The sequence below is a fragment of the Pantherophis guttatus genome, chromosome 4 (assembly GCF_059756535.1).
Source record: "Pantherophis guttatus breed Tessera chromosome 4, ASM5975653v1, whole genome shotgun sequence".
Classification (NCBI taxonomy): domain Eukaryota; kingdom Metazoa; phylum Chordata; class Lepidosauria; order Squamata; family Colubridae; genus Pantherophis; species Pantherophis guttatus.
The window spans coordinates 66,156,413-66,179,741 of NC_142066.1; the positions used below are offsets into that span (position 1 = coordinate 66,156,413).

General features: G+C 36.8%; 1 protein-coding gene across 6 annotated transcripts in view; it reads right to left on the bottom strand.

Moving 5' to 3' along the window:
* Positions 1–23,329, bottom strand: part of PDCD6 (programmed cell death 6) — a 96,592-nt gene that overhangs the window by 58,355 nt on the left and 14,908 nt on the right. Inside the window, exons 1-5 of one of the 6 annotated variants that reach the window (XM_034416399.3) lie at positions 16,747–16,798; positions 10,864–10,908; positions 8,314–8,472; positions 5,544–5,653; positions 4,227–5,219 (exon numbers count right to left, since the gene is read on the bottom strand). In XM_034416399.3, the coding sequence (XP_034272290.2) occupies positions 5,121–5,219; positions 5,544–5,653; positions 8,314–8,472; positions 10,864–10,908; positions 16,747–16,789 (456 nt within the window). In that variant the 5' untranslated portion in view covers positions 16,790–16,798 and the 3' untranslated portion in view covers positions 4,227–5,120. Of the gene's footprint in view, positions 1–601; positions 5,220–5,543; positions 5,654–8,313; positions 8,473–10,863; positions 10,909–16,746; positions 16,799–23,329 lie in introns of those variants that run through there. The other 5 variants (XM_087892343.1, XM_034416397.3, XM_034416398.3 and 2 more) reach the window with 5 other exon arrangements.

Genomic DNA, 23,329 nt, shown 5'->3' on the forward strand with positions numbered 1-23,329 from the left:
TTATTTTGCCAAGAATATAAACTTTACTGAATAAATCCACATTGGCACAGAAGAAGTGAAACCAGCTCTGGCTTCCCACGCAAAAGCATGCCTAGTTCATTCTCTTTTTCCCCACAGGGCACCCACAGTCCATTATATCCACTAATCACTTGTGTTCATTTTGTTAAAAGAACCACCGGCAACGCTGTGACATCTGCTCTGGGTGTCCTTGGGGTGGGGGGAGCAACGTCTCATGGGAACCGAGGATGCTTGGATGCCATTCCCCCCATCCTTGCATTCCTATCCACCACCACTACCCTATTCTTTCACAAGCTGTAAGCAAAGTGGAAAATAGGTGAAATTTTGAATGAGTCTTGACACCATCCTCAGTTATGAAAACTCAGTGGATGACTTTGGGTTAATCTCTCAGCTCAATTTATCTGAGGTTTGTTGATTGGGGAAAAATTGGAGGATGAAGTGCTACATATAACACCTTGAGTTTCTGGAGAAACGCGGAATATAAATTCCAATAGTAGTGATGATTCCTTGCCACATTTGATCTGTATTACCCAGCAATTCTAGACAAATAACATTTGAAATTCATAACACTATAATTCTTGGAAATGTTTAAATTGTCTCTTTTATTACTATACATACTGTACATCTACAGGGCTTAGATTCTGGTAATGTGAAAAATAACATGGACATCATCCAAATAGTTTATCTGTCAAAAGTGTTCTAGAATAAGGGTTGCTTTTTATTTATAATGTCCCCTTTATCCATTCTTTTTGGTATAACAAACCAAATATATACAATTTGTAATGTTGTTCATTCAAGATGCTTTCTTCAGTTGTTTGCTGGTGAGAAACCTGTAATCGCTATTTTAAAAAATCCATATACAGGTAGCCCTCGGCTTACAGCGGTTCATTTAGTGACTGTTCAAAGTTACAATGGCACTGTCTGATTTGCTATCTTCAGTTTACCGCTTTGCTGGCAACCTGTCATAAATTGTAGGGGCGGGGGGGGGGGATGGAGAGAAGGAAGTAGGCAATTAGCATGTTGTACAGGGTAGAGATGAGCAAAGGGGAAGGAGGAATGACAGGCTTGATGGAAGCTAGAGGTATGAGAACTGGCCTATTCCAGTCTTCAAGGTTGTGGAGCCTGAGAAAAGAATGCAAACTGCATCACGTGGCACCAAGCATCTGAGCATGCCATTTGACAAAGACAGATCCGTTAAGTGGGGAGGGCCAGTGAGAAGGGGAAATACTGTAATGCTTTGTGTGAGAATTTCATTTCTAGCCTTGTTTTTGCTGAAACCATTAACTCTTAGTAAAAGAACCTATCACTTCAACCAAATGGAATTGGGGATCTTTCCTAGGGACCTAGTAGGAACAGATTTGACAGGCACTGAAAAAAGTGACATGACCATTTTTCACAGTTACGACCTTTGTAGCTTCCTGATAATCATGTGGTCGAAATTCAGATGTTTGGCAACTGGTTCAGACTTAGGACTATTGCTGTGTCTCAAGGTAATATGATTCACTTAACAACTGGGTAACTAACTTATCATTTGCAGTGATTCACCTAACAACTGTGGTAAGAAAGATCATAAAAAGGTGCAAAACTCAACAAATGTCTCACTTAAAAAAGAGAAATTTTGGGCTCAATTGTGATCAAAAGTTGAGGACTACCTGTATAGTTGTTGCATTTGTCTACAATTTTTTTTAAATTTAAGGTGAACAATTTTTTTCTAAACAAGAAATTATTGACCATTTATTTACCAAGTACTTCATGCATAATGTTTTGCCAAAGAGAAGATTTGTATCCTGAAACAGAGGGACTGTTTAACAAACTCTTTATCTTTCTTGTATGAAAAACAAACGATGCTTTCCTTTCAAACCCTGTGATCTTGAGTTGAAACAAGAATCTTAAATAGAATAAAATTCTGAACACCAAATCATTCTGAGCTTTAACATATATATACTATCCTAGATTCATTAGAATGCATCAATCAGTCAATGTAAAAATTCTGTTTTAGGCTGAATACTCTTCAACATCTTCATAAATTATTTAGATAAATGGGTGGAAGGGAATTCATCAAATTTGCAGACAATATCAAGCAGGGAGGGACAGATCCCAGGGACAGAAGGATCTTGACAGACTTGAATGCTGGGTCTTATTTAACAAAATGCAATTCAGTGGGGAGAAAAATAGGATCTTACATTAGACAAGAAAAAATAAATGCAGAGTTATAGAATAGGTGGTATCTGGCTCAACAGCAGTAACTGTGAGAAGGATCTAGGGTGCCCTAGAGAACAAAATAACTACAAGTATGAACCAGCAGACTGCTGCAGTTGCCAAAAAAAACCCAATGCAATCCAATACTGCATCAAAGAGGGATTGTCTCAAGATCACGTGAAGTGATAATAGCATTATACTGCACTGGTAAGGCACACTTGGAATACAGCATCCAGTTCTGGTCACCATGATATAAAAAGATATTGTGACTCTAGAGACAGTGCAAACAGCAAGAAAGATGATAAAGGATCTGAAGGATAAACTGTATAATGAACAGTTATGGGAACTAGGTATGTCTAGCCTAACAAAAAGAAGGACTAGGGATAATATGATATCAGACTTCAAATATTTGAGGAGATGTCACAAAAAAGAGGGAATTGACATACTTTCCAAAGCATCTAAGGGTAGGACAAGAAATGTCAGATGGAAGGTTGTTAAAGATCTAATCTAGAATTAAGGAGAAATTTTCTGACAATGAGAACAATTAACAGAATATCTTGCCTCCAGAAGTTGTGGGTGTTCCATCGCTGAAGGTTTTCAAAAATAGACTCAAACAGAAGATTTTACTAGAAAACTACTAAACCGAATTAACCTTCTGCTCTTAAATGTCCTTCAATTTGCAGGATTAGGGTATTCTCATACTCAACGAGAAAATAAAACAGAATTCATATGGAAGTAAAGAATGCCACTTAAAGAGGCAATTCAAAGAGAAAATGTTGGGAACAGAATTGACTTCCTTATTAAGAAGTACCATGCAGAAAGAAGAGACTGTTTAGGAATTGACACTGTTAATATTACCTGAAACTTCTTAATGTAAGATAATAAAAGCTATTCTCAGTGTATTCTATTTGCATTAAGATTGATGGTGGGGTTGTTTCCCCCTAGAAATTAATACCCAGTCATTATTGGATCCACCCAAATTCTGAGTGAAATCAATTAAGACATAATGGAAGCAGATTGGTGGACTATTTTTTTCAGTACAGGTGGTCTTCACTTAATGATCACTCATTCGGCAACCATTCAAATTTATAACAGTGCTGAACAAGTAGTAATTACGATTGATCCTATTTACAGCCATTATAGTATCTCTGCAATCATATGATTGTGATTTGTGACCTTTCCTGTCAGGTTCCAACAAGCAATGTCAGTGGGGAACTGGCATCAAGTGCAGTCACGAGGTCCTCATTTTATGACCCATGTAGTCTTCACTTAATGATATTGACTGCTGTCACTATCATTAGTTGGTGTAGTCAAATGGTTTTTCAATCAAGCTGATTAACAACAGTTTCCAGTCCCAATTAGAATTCTTAAACAAGGACTACTTAGTTTGTTCAGCATTTGAAACCAATTTAAAGTAATATATTATAGTACTAAGGATTTCTGAAATTTACCATTAACATGATAATTGGGAAGGGAGGGAAGACACATTTTTAACTCTGTTCTAGTTACTTTTACTTGTAATTTTGATTTAATGGCATTAAGTCAACACCATTGGAAATTATATATATATATCAATCAGTATATAGTAAACGAGGCTATCAGTTCTATTTAAGGTTTTAATTTGCCATGTAAATCAAGACTAATACTCTTCCATGAAATTTCAAAGAATAAAATTTGTTTCAGTAAGTTTTCTGTTTTGTGGTCTAAGATAGAGGAAGTAAATAGTTGCTTGCCATACAAAAGATAGGTTCCTGATTCAGAAACTCCATGCACTTAGTAAATTAGACATGGTTGAAATGCAGTCTTTACGTGGCCGTGTATCATCCAGAGTAGAGTATATCTAAGTGCATGTAGAATGGTATTATTTAGGCTAGTACCACATCCTAAGCACAGTAACTACTGAAGATAAAACTCCACTCAAAATTGCAACATGCTTAGTTATAAAACATTTCATATACAGAACGACTGCAGGCATGTATTTATATCCAGCTATATCTCCAAGCCAGAGAGCAAAGGCAGAAAATCTTTTTATTGCACCAAAAGATAAAGGAAAAAGAAGAAATATTCAGCGTTAATAATAAATCTCTTTGTTACCCAGAATGAAAAAATCTCAGGAAGAAGAGTAACACTAATTTCTTTTTTAAAAAAATGATAAATGATACAAGCAGATGAAACCTAATCTAAAGGGGAGAAAAATACAAATTAGTTATTTTGACATCTGGCATATTTAAGATCATTATTTCTGTGAAGACACAGGATAAATGTTTCATTTATTTTCTGTTTTATATGTTAAAAAGATACATGCAATAGTGTGCATATCTGAATAAGAATTCTACTGTTTGGCATTTAAAGATAACTTCCAGCAATAAAATATACATCATACAATGCAGAATCTGGTAGCTATAGCACCTTTTGCAATGAGAAACAGAATCTTTAAGCAATGTGTTTCTAAACTTATTGTGTTATATGGAGGAAAGTAATCTATTTTTCTTGTACAGGTGGTCCTTGACCTACAACCATTTGTTTAGTGACTATTCTTAGTTACAGCTGCACAGAAAAAAGTGACTTACGTCCATTTTTCAAACTTACAACTTTGCAGCATCTCCATGGTCACTTGGCAACTGGCATGTATTTAAGACAGTTTCATTTTCCTGGGGTCATGTGATGACCATTTGTAACCTTCCCAGCTAATTTCCAACAAGAAAAGTCAATGAGGGGGCAGATTCACTTAATGACTGCAAGATTCACTTGGTAAGCGCAGTGATTGCAAAAAAGTCAAAAATGGGGAACAACTCACTTAATAACTGCCTTGCCTAGCAACAGAAATTTTGGCTCAATTGTGGTTGTAAGTCGAGACTACCTGTATGCAAGTTCTATTCCTCAATCACACACAATATTTACTGTCATACAACAGTGAAAACCATAGAAAGATATTGTTCATAAGACACTTGTATCCAGCCATCCTGATCAGTATCATAGCGTCTGAAGACATCTGTCCATTTCTGGAAGAAAAAGGTTAATGTCAAATTGTCTGCAGATAAAATACCTGTGTTCCATTATATAAAATGCATATAACAACCATGAGACAGATATGATGCACATACTGAAATCTAAATTGGGGAGGGAAATATTTTTTCTAAAGTTTTTGACAATGAAAGTAGGAGTCAGGATCCAGATAAAGAGCTGGCCGGACAAAACCACGAAGTCAGTGGTTCATAATATAAAGCTGTGTTCGAATTCAAATTTTTATATCCTTGTTTTCATGTTGCATACTTGAAACAATCTGTCTTCATCTGGCCTCTCTATATCCCCCAGTCTATGATTACCTGCAGCACAACACAGCACTGAATGAAGTCATCAAATGCCACTTGCCCTCTTCTTTGCCTATCAAATTTTTGAATCAAGAGATCGTAGAACTGGTCAGTCAGCCGGTATCCTTAACAGAATTGGAAATATTAATGAGCAAAATTTAAAATAATTACATTCTATAATTGCAGCCACCTACATAAATGATATTCACATAAGCAAATAAATCCCAGGAGGTTTCACATATGAGAGAAGAATGGAACCAAACTGGTTTAATCAGATCATTTAGAGCTAGTGGGCACCTTTTTACTTTATGAAAAAATCAGTCTATTCAATAAAGCATACTGTGATTTGTCACAGATAAGAGCCGTGCTGGCCCAGTGGTTAGAATGCAGTACTGCAGACTAAGTCACTACTCACTCCAGGAATTCAATTCTGAGTGGCTCACGGTTTACTCAGCCTTCCATCCTTCCGAGGTCAATAAAATGATTGTTGGGGACAATATGCTCTGTAAACTGCTTAGAGAGGGCTGTAAAGCTCTATGAAGCAGTATATAAGTCTAAGTGCTATTGCTAAATGCTATTATTATTGTAACAAAAGTTATGGCTGAAAACATAATATTGTTTACTGGATTGATAAATTAACTAAAGTTAAATCTTGGTATACTATCTGTTTTTAAATAGTGCTGTGTTGTTCGAATATCTAATCAGTTTTTAAAATAATTATTCAGAAGAATATGCAAGAATGAAAATAATGCTTTATTTAAATAGGAAGAAATAATAACCCAGAGCATCAAATAATATGTACTCAGGAAGCCATTCTACTGTATTATGAAATGCATTTAAACAGAATAATGTTTGCACCAAAGGGAAAATGCATTCAACAACCTCATTACACATGCTGTGGGCAGTTTACAGATTTCTGTAAGCTTATGTAATATATTGCTAAATCTCTATGGAGATTCTCAGTCATCCAGGTCATGGTTGTCCCAAAGGTGCTTTTTCAAGAGGCAACTGGACTTTCTAGTTTTTTTCCAGGCCAGGCTGAAGAAGCTTCTTGCATGAGAAGCAAAACGTCTTCAAAGAAAAACCAGAAAGTCCAGTTTCCTCTTGAAAAAGCACCTTTGGGACCCTTGTGTAGTATACTTTACTGAAAATTATACTCAAATTTATTCCTTTTATCCCTCAGAGGAATGTAAGCTCTTCACAATAAATGACTGGAAAATGTTTCAGTCAAGACAGTTTCATTCATATGAGAAGCAAACATCAGGCCCACATACCTCACCATAAAACTTGGTTCTGAAGTGTGAGAGGCTATACTTCAGAAAAGATTCCATGTACCCAATCATACTATTCTACTGGATTAAAAGCAATGCTCTTTTAAATCTAAATATTTGGGCATAAAATGTACCTTTAAAAATGGATATGCTTTTTCCTCTTCCCTACTTTTTATTATGTGTCATGCTTTTGAAATTATAAAGATACCTTTACAAGCTTTCAGGTTTCTCTTTCTCTCTCTCTCCTCTCTCTCTATGTCTGTGTATCTCTCTGTGTGTATGTAAAATCTTGAAATATTTTGTAAAATTAGTGAACAAGCATCCATATCCTTAACATTTTCTACCAAGTATCATTCGCATTTATAGTAATACTTTTAAAATGAATTTTGGATCCAATTCTAAATCCAAAATGAATGGTAGAGCATGCTTTAAATAACAATCTTCAAAACTTGTTCATTTTAAATCATCCACCCCCAAATCTTCAATAAACTGACTTGTAGTCAGTTAATTTAATATGTAATATCTTATAAATTACAGCAGAAAACTAAAGAAATGTATCATCTTCTCAGTCGTTTGGCACTTTGATGACATTCAAGTTATCAAGCTCTACTTGACATTTGCTTATTAATTCCCCTCAGGGATATATTATGTGATTCTCTTTCCAGTACTCAGAGAGATGCACTCTTTTTCCCATAACTTGGCTATAGAGCTGAGGTGGTGCAGTGGTTAGAGTGCAGTACTGCAGCTACTTCATCTGACTGCTAGTTCAGCAGATCAGCAAATCAAATCTCACCGGCTCAAGGTTGACTCAGCCTTCCATCCTTCCAAGATGGGTAAAATGAGGACCCAGATTGTTGGGGGCAATATGCTAATGCTGATGCAATTTGCTATTATGCAATATGCTATATACTAACTTTGTAAACCGCTTAGAGAGGACTGTAAAGCACTATGAAGCGGTATAGAAATCTAACTAATAAATAATTCTCTCTTAACTACAGTAGTGGCCAAAATTGTGGAAACCTTTTGGGAAAAGGATATTTTTGAGGTTTGATGGCTAATAACATCACTTTTTTTGGAGTAGTAACATAAAATAATATATCAATGGAAAGATAATGTAATGTAGTGTAATGCGTATTCTACTAGAAATACTTAAAATTGCTCATGCTGTTGCATTTTGTCCCAACTGAAGTTTCTGGATACCCTTCAAGGGAAGCATCATAACAACTCCATATTGCAACTATGATTCCACAATCACAATTTTTTGTGAAATAAGTTCTAAGAACTTGTGACTAATGTACTATTAAATATATTGATTAAAAGTGTTAATTAATTTAAATGCCTAATGGCAACCTATTCCAAGCTGGGTATCCTCCAGTGTGTGGCATTCAACTCCTAGAATTCTTCAGTCTGATTGACAATTACTGAAAATTCTGAAAGTTGAAGTCTATACATCTGGAAAGGCTACATAAAGCTATTTGCCAAAATTACATATTATAATAATTACAATGAATTACCAAAACCTGTTAGGGCTTGCTTTAATTCATGTTTGTCAATCATTCCAGAGTTGTCTCTATCATATCTGCGAAAAACATTCTGCCAGTCAGAGATATATTTCCAGACTCCTGTGAATTCATTGAAGTTTACACCACCTTTGTTTTCTCTGTCAAACATAGCTGAAAAAATAATCAATCTTAATTAATCTAAATATTAGATTAATCTAAATATTAATGTATTTGTAATTTACCATTTCTTAATTTATTAAGTTTAACTTAAATTTAAATTAGGAGAAAGTAAAAGTAAATAAATAAATAAAGTATTTCAACGAAAAAGCCAATTATTTCCCATTTTTATGTCAAAACAAAACTCCAAAAGCAGCTCATATGCAGATCAAAATATAGATTCCCTAGAACTCAAGAAAAAAAGTTTGATTTCAACAATTTTAAAGAGCAATTCAAACTAATGGGGGTCTTTCATTGTAAGGACCTCCATTAGTTACCATGGTTTAAGAACAGATGAGTATAGGAGAAATACACAGTAAAATTTTTGTAGATTACATCTTTTCCTGAAATGGTAAGCATTGGTTATATCTTTTATGAAATACTGTAATTTAGCAGAATCTGCAGGGTATGTGTCTCAAAATTTGCACAATTTACAATCCTGCCCCATTTTACATGTGACATTGGCAACATAGGTTGAAAAAAAGTAACATTTGCAATGTCATCCTCCATATACCATCATATTGATTTTGACAGATATACCCTACAGATGCCATTGGCAATACTACTAATTGGGTTGTGATATAAGTGGCAATATCTTACTTCAGCCAATCTATAGTCCAGCCTATCTGATAATTATGCAGAACCTTAATATGGAAGGATGGAAAAGTTGTACTAATTTTAATGGAGGGGGAAATCAAGGTTTCTATATATGCTCCCTTTAAAAGATATTCAAGGGGACAAATGATGAAAGCAACAGTATGCAAAACAAGCTCCATTATCTTTTTTTGTCTTTATTTAATAAAGCAGAACAAAGAAAATATATATTAAACAATAACAAAAGAAAAGAGAAAAGCAATTGTTGTACACACACATAAAAGGGACAGAACTTCTATTATGACTGTATAATGCTGCTTTCATTTTGATGAAAGGATTGGATCTGTAGAGGCTCCTTTGTATCAATTAATACTCAATATTTCAAACATTCAGAATCATGAATCGGAAAAAGATGAAATAAACTGCTTTCTGAGAAGCAGAAAAATGTGATTGCACAAGTAACTACCTGAAGGATCCCAATACCGATTAATAAAGTTGCTATGACCTTGGTTACAACAGTAAATTTACAGATAGTCCTCAATTTACAACCACAATGGAACCTTAAAATTTGATTGCAAGCCAATGCAATTGTAAGTTGAGACATCATGTGACCAAACTCAATGTTACACATTTTTATAACTGTAAAAAAATCACTGTGATCATAAAGTAAATAACATGATCATTAACTGAACCACATTGTCATTAAGAAAATCCATTCTCTTCCATGGGTGTGGGGTTTTTTTCCCCTAGAAACTATTATTATTTATTTATTTTATTTTATTTTATTTTATTTTATTTTATTTTATTATTTTATTTTATTTTATTTTATTTTATTTTATTTTATTATTTTATTTTATTTTATTTTATTTTATTTTATTTTATTTTATTTTATCATTTCATTTCATTTCATTTCTATACCGCCCTTCTCCCGAAGGATTCAGGGCAGTGTACAGCCTGATTAAAAGCACAAAGACAGACAAAATTTAAAAATAATTAAAATTATTAAATGATAGGCCCAATTATAAAACCCCAAATTTAAAATCCCATATTTAAAACCAATTAAAATCTTTACATTGATAGCCCAGCCTGGCGGAACAACAAGGTTTTGAGGGCACAGCGAAATACACGGAGATCAGAGATTTTACGAATTTCTGGGGGCAGTTCATTCCAAAGGGCAGGGGCTCCCACAGAGAAGGCCCTCCCCCTGGGTTTCGCCAGCCGACATAATTTGGCCGACGGCACCCTGAGGAGACCCTCTCCGTGGGAGCGAACTGGCCGGTGGGAGGCTACTGGTGGCAGAAGATGGTCCCGAAGGTATCCAGGTCCAATGCCATGGAGCGCTTTAAAGGTGGTAACCAACACCTTTAAAGGTATTGCGCCCATAACCACCCACGCGGCTGCATTCTGGACCAATTGGAGCCTCCGGGTGCTTTTCAAGGGGAGCCCCATGTAGAGAGCATTGCAGTAGTCCAGTCGGGAGGTGACAAGGGCGTGAGTGACTGTGCGTCTGTGCGTCAACTAGCATACAAGTTGGTTGTCAAGTGCCCAAAATGCCAATTATAACTTTGAGGACAGGGCTAAATAGTTCTTTTCAAGCCTGACATAACTTTGATCAACCATTAAACATCCAGTTGTAAGTTTAAGATTTCCTGTATTTATTTAAATTAATAAAGCTGAAAAGGCTAGTATTTTGGTTCTGTCAGTCAAGTGCAACCTTAAGTATAAAACAAATGGATTTCAAATATCACTTACATAAAATAGATCTTACAGTTGCTGGATTAAATGGAGTCCATGTTCCTAAAAGAAAAAGAAAACATTACATGGTACACATAGAAACAAGAACATCTCAAAATGATAAATGAGTAGCAATTTAAACAATTAAAGCTTATTAAAATAGTAGTACTAATAAATCCGATCTCTCAATTATGTTCATAAGTTAGGCAATCATTTACTTTTACATAAATTATCTTCATTTACTGAGCTGTTTTACCCACTGTTCAATATTTTATTACAGTTCTGTCACTAATAAAGTAAATATGAAATTAAATATATAAATATAGAATATTTTTCCTCATGTAATAATGATATATATTTATATGTTAAATATATTTTCCTCCTATATATTGATTGTGTATAAGTTGGGTGGATACACACACCCACACACACCCACACACCCACACACCCACACACCCACAATCTTTATAAAGATTCTCCATTAAAAGCCATTTTAATAAGCTATTTTCCAAAGTTTCTTTGCTCATTTTAGTTGTTCTTTTTTTTCTCTATAGAAAACAACAAATAAGCAAACAATTCCCTTCATTATCTATTCTCAGACAGGAAAAAAGCAATAGATGAATATACTGTATATAGGCCTTGTCAAGATTACAAATACCAAAGAACATTAAAATTAATAGATTTCATGACACCTAAAGTATGTTTTCCATAATTTAACACAATGAAAGCCGTCTTCTACTTCCTTATAATTTGTTGCTCAGTCACTAAGCCATGTGTGAGCCCTCATGACCCCGTTGACCACAGTGTGCCAGGCGTCATCCCCCATTGTCTCCCAGATGCCCCTGAACCAATGCCCATTTTGTTGATGACACTATCTAACCATCTCATCCTCTTCTCCTTTTGTCTTTTTTATTTTTTTATTTTTTATTTTTTTAAATTTGATTTATATGCCGCCCTTCTCCGAAGACTCAGGGCGGCTTACAATGTGCTCAGCAATAGCCTTCATCCTTTTGTATATTTATACAAAGTCAGCTTATTGCCCCCACAAACTGGGTCCTCATTTCACCTACCTTAGAAAGGATGGAAGGCTGAGTCAACCTTGAGCCTTGGCGAGATTCGAACCCTGCAGTAATTGCAGGCAGCTGGTCTTAATAACCAGCTTAATAACAGGGTGCCTTAAACCCCTGTACTACCAAGGCTCTTCAATACTTCCTTATAGGCTTCCACGTACATTCCATAGCCTATAAACAAAGAAATCATTTTCTATGTCTTCTTTCCATATGCTTGTAAGGAGCCTATTCTTTTTTTTTTTTTAATTCATGTTTTATTTACTTTCTTTATTTATTTACTTTCACACCATACATATTTTGTGGACAGTGAATTGACTGGGTCAATATCCTTTTTCAACAATGTTAACAATAATAATACAAATAAGTATACATAATCCTAAACTTCCAATGTCACCAATACCATTCTCTCTTTATAATTCTTTATCACTTTTTTTCATAAATACATTTAAACCAAAATAACATTTCTTTGCACCATTTATTTGTTATCCCCTACTATACCCTACGTCCCGGTATAGCCAGCTGACGTCATCGCTGGTTATTGGGGGCGAATCACTGGCCCCCACGGAAAGGGCCCGCAACTTGGGCGTCCTCCTGGACGCACGGCTGTCTTTAGAAGGGCATATGACGGCCGTGGCCAGGGGGGCTTTTTATCAGGTTCGCCTGATATGCCAGTTGCGCCCCTTTCTGGATCGGGACTCCCTACGCACAGTCACTCAAGCACTCGTCACCTCTCGTCTGGACTATTGTAACGCTCTCTACATGGGGCTCCCCTTGGGGTGCACACGGAGGCTCCAACTGGTGCAGAATGTGGCTGCGCGGGGGATTATGGGAGCGATGGGGCGCTCCCATGTGACTCCTCTCCTGCGCGAGCTGCATTGGCTTCCGATGGACTTCCGGGTGCGCTTCAAGGTGTTGGTGATCACCTTTAAAGCGCTCCATGGCTTAGGGCCAGGGTACTTACGGAACCGCCTTCTGCCACCAATAGCCTCCCACCGGCCAGTTCGCTCCCATAGAGAGGGCCTCCTCAGGCTGCTGTCGGCTAGACAATGCCGGCTGGCGACCCCCAGGAGGAGAGCCTTCTCTGTGGTGGCACCTACCCTTTGGAACAATCTATCCCCAGAGATACGAGTGATCTCCAACCTCCGGACTTTTCGTCGGGCCCTAAAAACTCATCTCTTTCAGTTAGCCGGTCTCTCTTGATTTTATGATTTTATGGTTGATTTTAAATTTTGATATGGATTTTAAATTGATAAATTTTAAACTATGGGCCAAATTTAATTATTTTAAATCTATTTTTAATCACACTTTATGTATAAATGTATTATTTTGGCTGTTCACCGCCCTGAGTCCGAAAGGAGAAGGGCGGTATAGAAATTTGAATAATAAATAAATAAATAAATAAATAAATAAATAAATAAATCACTAATATTTAATATTTAAAAATTACTCATTATTTCACCATAATTTTGATATCCCAAATGTCTCAGACTACTACTAAGACCAAATATTAATAAAATTTAATCAATCCTAGGATTATATCTTAAAATCCCCACAATTTCTAATCCTTAAAAGTTTGAATTCACAATATATTTTAACACTATTAATATTATAAACTTCCACCTTAGCTTATTTTTAATTATAATAAATTATATTATCTATTAGTATATATACTACAATTTTCCCTATTTGTATTTTCTACTTTTTCATTTTATTAATCTATTTTATCACTATCCCACATCTCTTAACCTTTTTGGAGTCCTGTCATTTATTGACTTTTTAATCACCCTTTTATTCCTCTCTCTTGGAATCTTATAACTTTTTTTGATATTTTTATACCCACTGAGTATTCCCTTCGGATTGCCCTTTATCTCTTTCTGCTGTATCATTTGAGCACCCATCCATAAATCTTTCCTTTTTTTGAAGATATTTTTCTTTTTTTCTCTCTAAACCTTTTTCTTTTTTTGAGGAGATTTCTCTTTTTTTTCTCTGTTCTATTATAAACTTTTAAGGAATTATCTATTTGATTCCTACTTATCAATCCTTCCCCTTCATTATCTTTGTCTTGTTGCATCTCATTTTGATTTTTCTCTTCCACTGCCTGTTCTAATTTCTCATCTATTTTCTGAATGTCATATTCATCTTTTCCCCCCAGTCGCTAAGAAGCTTCTATACTCATTTCTTTATCTTTAGACAATTCCCTTGTTCTTTATAGTTTCATGCATGCTTTTGAGCATCAAAATGCCCTTAAAACCCACTTTTTCCAGCAAACCGGGCTGGCTTAAGAAGAAATTTTAAATGTTTTAATTGGTTTGTATTTTTAATTTTGGGCCAAATTTATATATATTTTAATTGTTTTTAATATTTGTATTTCATGTTTTTTAATTCTGGCTGTACACCGCCCTGAGTCCTCAGGGAGAAGGGCGGTATATAAATTTAAAAAAATAAATAAAATAAATAAATAAATAAAATTATTTCTTCATATCCCTCTATTATCTCCTGATGGTCCATTTTGTAACAATTTAATAAAAATTACCCAATATCCCTCTAGGGTTCCGACGTCTTAGTGTTTAAAAACTCCAACAGAGCCAAATATTAATAAGATTTAGTCAATCCCATAGTTATTCCTCCAAATCCCCTAAATTTATCATCTTTAAAGTTCTTTAATATTTTACAGCCTTTTGATTTTCCAATTATTTATCTTCCCAATTATACAGATTCTAAAGTCTTATTTAACTTTTCTTCTTTTCTCTTTTTTTCTAACACCTTTCTTCTTTTGCCTCATAGAATGTTCTATCAAATAGCATTAATAATCCAAGTCCAAGTTAATCCACTAGGTTTCCTCCAATCTTTCAAATCCACAATTCAATAACCAGTTTCAACAGAATTTAATTATTTGCAGTTTAAATTTGCAATTTAGTTCATCTTAAAAATCTTCAAGAGAAAAAAAAGAAGCTCACTGAACATTTCAAATTATCCAAATCATTTTCTAAAATAGAATCAAGGTCAGGCCACCTTCCAAGTCCCAATTACTTTCTTAATAGTAATCGGGACTACTACAAAGAGTATCATTGAAAATTCTCCCACTGTAATGCCCCTCTTCATTCAGTAGATGGCTCTCCTACTCCCAATTCCAACATTAAACAGTATGTCAAAAACAGTTGATTCCCTAATAAATTCAGGGGGTTTAAAGCTACAAATAAAAAAGACAGTTTCTCCCAAAAATCACCTTTCAATTGTTTAAGCTTTTTTTCCAGTTTTCTATATTTTAAAACTTCCCTTGGGCATTTCTTTTGCCTCTTAATTTTTAGTCTTTAATCTTCTCCATGTGTCTAATCACTGCTTCCTTAATACTTGGAGTATTTTTTGAAATTCTTGTACTTAAGTCTTTAAAGTAAGAGTTGGAAGTTATCTCACCCAGCTTCAATGTTCTGGACCCAGGGATGGGTTCCACTTATCTTTACTACCGGTTCGCAACAGGAAGCTTCTGCGCATGCGCAGATCGTCCATGATGACGTTCGGGTGGTGGGTAAAGCCTCCTGCCACTTTTACTACCAGTTCGCAAGAACGGGAGTAACCCACCACTGTCTGGACCACTCCAGCACAAATCTCGTGGTCCTGGTTGTCCCAGCTTGTGACTAGCCAAAAATGGCCATCGTCTCTGCTGCTGCTCTGGAGAGCTTGCTTCGGACCTAACGAGGAAATTGCAAGTTCCTCGTGGTCTATGAAGTGCCTCTCCTTTCTTCGCCACCCCTACAAGGCAGCTTGGATCCTGTAGGGTCCCCTGACAGCAGTTGCCGGCTGGATTTCGCAGGGCTCGGCAGAGCCTGCTATTTTCCAAGCCGTTCTTGCAGCGACAGCAACCGGATGTCCGTAGGATGTCCTGACCCTTTTCACAGTAAGTAAAAATTTTTTAAGCTGAAGCTACCATTATTTCTGGTTGTCTTTATTGAGTTTCAGATTAAAATGGCCAACATAATTCAGTTAAAGATCTGATAGCATCCAATGCTTGATTTACTCTTCATGTTAGTTGCTATTGTGAGCTATATTGAATTGACAATGTAGGGCATGCTTGGGCGAGTTTAAATTCCCATTAAACTATGAAGTTTAAGGGCTATGGATTATTTAAATTGCCCAACAAGAGAATTATGGCATCTAGAATTATTTGGTAAAAGGAAGTGCCATGAATAAAATAAAATACTATTAGCTTGTAATTGTACTCACTGAAAAAAAATCTACATATGTGGTCACTAAGGATTGGCAACAACTATATTGTACATAATTACTTAGACAGGGATGAATAAAATTGAACAAATATCAAATTTGATAAAGCAAATCTAAAGAAATCAGATTATCAGCATAGTTGGCCAAAATATATTTTTAAAAAGGAATTATTGTTATTATTGTCACTTAATATGATTTCAAGTTACATTTTTTATGTAACAAATGTATATGGGTGCCCAACTCACATACTGGTGACCCAGGTACTCACAACATTAAAAATTTAAGAAAATACAACCTCCCACGGCAGCACAACACAATCAGATCAACCATCAGAATTACATTTGAGGTTCAACAATACCCATTTTTTTTCCTTTTTGTTCATTGTTGTATAAAGCAGAAACATTAAGTAAAATTAAAGAGGAATTAACATTTCTAGATTCCATGTTTAAATCAAGTAGATTCTAACAAATGGTCTCGGTTATAAGAAAACATTTAGAAGTGGGTTGTTTGCAGTTGAAGGCAATAGAGTTAAAACAGGGGTCAACAACCCATGGCTCCGGAGCCGCATGTGGCTCTTTTAACCCTTTGCTACATCTCCCTCTTTTCATACCTCTGCTGGAGGGAGAAGCAGCTGCTGCTGTGGCTGCCTCCATAGACTGCCCGCGGCTCTCACAGTGTCTTGCACAGCATAATGAAATTTAGCGCGCTTCACAATGGGGCAGACGGAATGTCCTCCTCCTTCTGGAACCCATTATGACACGAAGCCACAATGCGACCCTGCCCATTCGTCCCTGGCAACAGCAGCGGTATTGGCCGCGGGCCGGGCCAGTGTCTCAGGGTGGAGAGCAGATTGTGCGTCCAGCATCAACGAAGGCCGGAAGTAGCTGCCCCCTATTTCCTGAAGTGTCAGGCAGCGAGAGAGAGAGAGAGAGAGAGAGAGATTTGGCTCGATTCAGCTCCGTCTGTTCTCCTCTCTCTACTTTTGCCCAATTTTGAAAGGATTCAGTGGATGCTGCCTTGGTGATTGGGGGGGGGGTTGCGTTCTGTACTTTGCCTGCCAAGCATCTTCAGGGACACCTGGGGACTATATTTTCTGGCCACTTTGGACTGAGTTGCAGGATGCGTATGCATGCCTGTGCAAGTGTGCTGCTGCTTGGGATGATACATCTCTACTGTGTGTGCGGCAATCTGAGGCAGCAACCTCATGCTGCTGTGATGTAACATCCTGACAATCACTCCTTTTGCAATGCAAGGTTTATTTTTGTATTTTTCTAGAGACAGAGAACGTGGCCAGTTCATTTATTTATTGTTGAATAAATATTGTTGGGAATATTTCCCTGGGTACGTGAGTTGGGAAGTGAGGGTGGGGAGTGGGGGAGAGGGACGGACGGAGGGAGAGGGGGGGAAGGAAGGGAGGGAGAGAGGTAGGTGTGAACAACACACCCAAGGCCGGGTGTGGCAAGAATGGCTGTGAGGGAAGGGGTGAGGTGGGGCCAGATGGAGCCAATAATTTAACAACCGGTTCTCTGCCTTAATGACCGGCTGGGTAGGTGTATGGGGGTGTCATGTGACTGGGTGGTGGGGTGTCATGTGACTGGGGTGTGTGGCGGGGGGGGTCATGTGACTGGGTGGGAGTGAGTGACATCGAGGTGGCCACACCCACCATCATCAGTTGTTAAATTATTGGCTCCTGGTGTTTTCTTTTCTGTGGGAAACTGGTCCAAATGGTTCTTTTAAGTGTTTAAGGTTGCAGACCCCTGAATTAAAGGAAGGTATATTCCCAAAAGATCAGAGCTTTCAAAATAATTTTTTAAAATAGATTAAATTCTAAGTTATTAGTTATGAGGATGGGTTGCACCTCACAAGAAAAGGAAAGAATATATTTGGAAAATGACTGGCTTATCTTATCAGAAGGGCTTTAAACTAAAATGGAGGGGAGGGAGACTAATCTTCACAACTTTTAGAACCTAATTCCAAGCCAAAACCACTATATAACCAATCATATAAGGAGGTAGGAGTAAAGTGAAAGAAGAATAACTCAAATACAAAGTAGGAGATGTAGGAAGCACACTCAGGCTAAGCCACAAAGAACTCATTCGATTTGAACTCATCTTACTTCATGAACAAGCATTCTCATACTATTTTCTTGTTATTTTAATTTATATTCCTAGTCTGATTTTTATGGTAGGTTGAACTATTTTTTCTTTTTGTGTGAAGACAGATACAAAACAAGATGCTTTCTCCCTGCTGCCCATTACTTCCTTGCCATCTTCTCCCATTAATGCTCCGATTGTTGCCTTGACTTTTTGTTTTTATATCTTGAAAGAAACATAGTCAACTGATTAGTAAAAACTTCATTTATTTCTTTGGCTTGGTTGCATGGCAATGTCATCCTATTTTCCTTTTATTTTAACGCATGCATTGAAGGAGGCTTTCATCCTTGGTTTTATGCATTTCTGTAGAGGGTAGTGATTTTTTACATATAATGTAACTACACCCGCTCTTTTGCTAGGTTTATTTCTTTTGAACAGTTTTTATCCTTCCAGCAGTACATTCCCATCATGAGTTTCATCCCATCAAGTTTCGGTAATGGCAACTACAGTATATCATATCTGCCCTCATATACTAGTACTTGAAGTTTACCCTGTTTATTCCCCAAGCTTTGAGCGTTAGTGTTTATGCATCTGAGTCCATTATAGCTGATCTGGGTTCTTTATATCTGAGTTTTTCTTCCTTTCTATCATTCTCTACCTTCTTGTTTTATTTATATTATGGAGTTTATGCTTGGGGATAGGTCCTAAAGATTCTAAAGATTGGTAACCCTTTACTCTTAGTTTTAATTTAAAGTTGTTTGGATAAGCTAAGCCAGTTGTTTTCCAAATACATTCTTCCCGGTTTCTGTGAGGTGCAGCTGATTTCTGAAGGCAGAAGGCCTTCATGTCATTATTGCAGACTGTGGTCCATATTGCAGACTCTGGTCTAGGAATTCAAAGTTCTCTGGATGGCACCATCCCTTAATCCAGTGGTTTATTTCTATAATCCTTTGTTCCCTTGCTGGATGTCAACCTTTTGTTGGAAGTACAAATGAAAACACTACCTATGCTTCTAACTCCTTAACTTTCATGCCAAATTACTTACAGTCCTTTGATATTGTTTTCAGGTTCATTGTTGTATCATTTGTCCCCACATGAATGAGAAGAAAGGGATACTTATACTTGGGCTTGGTTATTTTTGTAAGGCTTTCAGTCTCATCTGTTTTTTGCCCAGAGCGGAAAAATGCCTCCCTAGATTGATTCTCTGGTCTGCAGGCTGCTGATTTTATTCCCCTGAGAAGTGGATCTCCTATCACCAACACTTACTTTTTTTTTTCCTTGGGAAGGTCTGGCCTACTTTCCTTCCTGTCCCAGGAATACTTAACATGTTCCTTCTCCAGCGTCTGCATGCTTTCTTCAAGAGGAAGTATATGAAATTGATTGCTCAGCTCCAGTGGGCTGGACTGGACTGGCAGCACTAGGCACCAAGGCAATTGTCTTGGCTGTTGTTTCCTTCTATGAGTGACATTTTTGTCATCAGTCTGTCTTTACTTATTCAGCTCCTTCTTCATGAGCCTGTTGCCAGGTAAAGGTCCCACATAAGTTGAATAATGTGAGTAGCACTGCATAGCCCTGTGGGAGGCCATTGTTTAATCTTCTTACCTTACTTATCCCCCATTATTATCTGAAAAGGTCTATTGATCACTCAGCATGTTATTAATTAATTAATTAATTAATTAATTTAAAAATAGTTTTACAGGAGGCAACATGGCAGAGTTTGTATAATAATCCATTCCATCCATCCATTCCAGACTCTGTTGTATGACCCATTTAGGTCTATGAACATATAGCAGTGATTTTTAGAAGTTGTTGGAATCCAGCTTCAATATGGTCTGTTAAATGTAACACATGATCTACACAGTTTCATTAACATTGGAACCTGGTTTGCTTCACAGATATATGTTCATCTATTATAGTACCTATTCTGTTTATAATTAATCTCTACAGGAGTTTGTAGATGGAACTAAAAGGGTGATTGGGGGCAGTAGCTTTCTACTATGTTGTGGTTTTCCAGGTTTTAGAAGTAATATTACTTTAGGATTTTTTTAAAAAAAATCTGTTAAGAGGCAGCCATTGGAAACCACATCTGAAAAGAATTTATCAATCCAATTCCATGTGTACCTCTAGAATGTTTTCAGGAATTCTGGATGAATGCCATTGAAACTAAGTGCTTTACCACATTTCTGGCTACTAATAGCAGTGTTGATTTCTTCTATGGAGAAGGGACAAGAATGCAATAATGAGTCCAAAATTTTTGCTGCTCAACGAGACAGTTTTAAGTGAATTTTGTTCCATTTTACAATCTTTCTTGCCACAGTTATTAAGTGAATCCCTGCAGTTGTTAAGTTAGTAACATATTTTGAAAGAGGTGAGATATCTGCCAGGTGCCTACTGCCAGCAGACACAAAAGGTGTATTTTTAAGATAGTCAAGAATGTCAGTAAGGATTGTGATATTGATGCCATTATACATCTTGGCACAAATGATCTGTCCCAAAAAGATGTACTCTCTGTGTAGAATGATTTCTAGAGCTTGGGGCAGGAACCTAGGAGGATAGGCTGTAGGCTTACCTTTTCAGAGGTTTCACCTATATATAAAGAACAAAAAGAAAAGGCCAGCATATAGCAGAATTCAATGTGTGGCTAAAGAAGTGGTGTAAAGGGAAAGGCTTTGGTTATATTCTGAAGCTAATCCAGTGAAAAACTGTACAAAAGAGATGGCTTGCATCCATCTAATAAGGATGGATCTGATAAGGAAGTAGAGGAACTCAAGTATAACACAGGTTATGTAGAAAGAATACACAGGGTCAGTTAAAAAGGACTCAAATGTATGTACACTAATGCATAGAGTATGAGGAATAAACAGGGTGAATTAGAAATTCATGTAAAGGAGGGCAGGTATGATATTGTTGGAATTATGGAAACTTGGTGGGATGAAACCCATACATGGAATATGTATCTTTTATTTGGTCAGTTAAAATTATTAAAATCCCTCTAGAGGAGGTTGAGTTGCACTGTACATAAGAAATAACTACACCTCTACAGAAATAGAGCACAACAATGACAAAAACTGTCTTGAATGCATTTGGGTCAATTTAAGGGGGGGGGGATTACATTGCCATAAGTGTATACTGTAGGCCACCCAACCAAACAAAGGAAATAGATGAACTTTTCGGGGATCAGCCATATTGTACTTAATTCTTACTAACAGAGATGAAATGGTAGAAGGTATTGCAGCTACAGGAACTTTGGGGGTGGGGTAGGGAAGTGATAATTCAATATTGGAATTCAACATTATGTAACTAACAAGCAACAGAACAAAATCAGACTAGAGTCTTGGATCTTAAGAGAGCTAATTTCAATAAACTTAGAGAGACTTTGGGAAATTTTTGAAAAGTGAGATTATAAAAGTCCAGTATAGCAAAATACCAATGAAGAAGAAAAATAACAGCCCTGAAAAGAAGCCAGCATGGCTGCATAAAGAACTCTCCGATAAATTGAAAGACAAAAATGACAAGTATAAAAAAATGGAAAGAGGGGCACATAATTAGGGCAGAATATCAGCATATAGCCAGAGCCTGCAAAGATGAAGTGAGGAAAGCTAAGGCTCAAAACGAACTAAGGCTTGTGGCAAAAGTCAAAAATAACCTGCTTTCAACATGTAAAAAAAAAAAGTCAAGGAAACGATTAGTCCATTAGTGGGAGAAAGTGGCAAGAAGGTGACAAGCAACAAGCAGAAAGCAGAACTACTTAACTTTTGCATCTCTCTTTACAAAAGGAAAAAAAACAGTCCAATCTATGAAAAACAATACCATGAAAAATAAATTAGGAATACAAGTTAAAATAGGCAAGAAAATAGTGACACCTGTCCACCCTAGATGAGGTCAAGTCACCAGGACCAGATGGATTACATTCCAAGGTTTGGAAGAAACTGGCAGACATGAGAACCACTGAACTATATCTTTCAAAGATCCTGGAGAGACCGTGTCAAGCTAGACTGGGAAAGCTGGCTGCGAGAGGAAGAGAAACTGGGTAAGCTGGATCCAGATGTTTCCCAGGTCCCCTCATTCCAGAAGCAGCAACCTCGCACTCTTCCATCTCTGCTAGCCTCCTTCTTCATATGGGATCGCCCAGCAGCAAAGAGGGAAAAGAGGCAGTGGTGGCTGCTAGCATTGAAGGGAGAGTGCCACACAGAAATGGGAGCACACAGAAATACTGCCCCCTTCTCCCTCTGTGTTGCTGAGTGATCCCATACGAACAAGGGGGCTAGCAGAGAGGGAAAGAGTGCAAGGTTGCTGCTTCTGGGACAAGGTGACCTGGGACATTTCTGAGTCTGGCTCACCCAGCTTCTTTTTCTCTTGCAGCCAGCTTTATTGGGCTGTTTTCAAGCCATTTTTGGGGCCGTTTTCAGATAGTTTTTCACCTGAAAAATGGACAAAAACAACCTGAAAATGGCCCAAAACCGGTCTGTTTTTTGGGCCGTTTTCAGGCCGTTTTTGGCCCCAAAAACAGGTGGGGGCAGGACCTGCCGATGATCCAATTTGCTGATTCTCTGAATGGCACAGAATTGGAACAACCAACAAAAATGTTTAAAGATAAATCAGCTAAATGCTATAAATGTCATGAGATACCAGGATCATATTATCATATGTGGTGGACGTATACAGAAGCAAGGAATTACTGGATTAAAATTAGAACATGGCTAGAGGAAATGATAAAACAACGTATTGATTTAAAACCTGAACTCTTCCTATTGGGCATCTTACCAGAGAAATATAGTAAAGAGAATACTTATCTGATTATACATATTGTAACTGCAGCGAGAATTGTATTTGTGCAAAATTGGAAAGCAGAGAAAATCCCTTTAGAGGGAGAAGTAATTAAGAAAATATTGGAATTTGCAGAAATGAATAGATCATCATTGGTAATTAAAGAAAAGGAAAAATTGGAATATTTTAAAGTATGGGGACAATTATATCAATGGTTAGAGAAGATATATATATATATATATGCATATTCTTTCTAGCCAGGTTTTACCTAAGATGTTCTACAGCCCTGGTTCTGTGAAATCTCATTCACAAGTTTCTGGGCTTTTTTTCTGC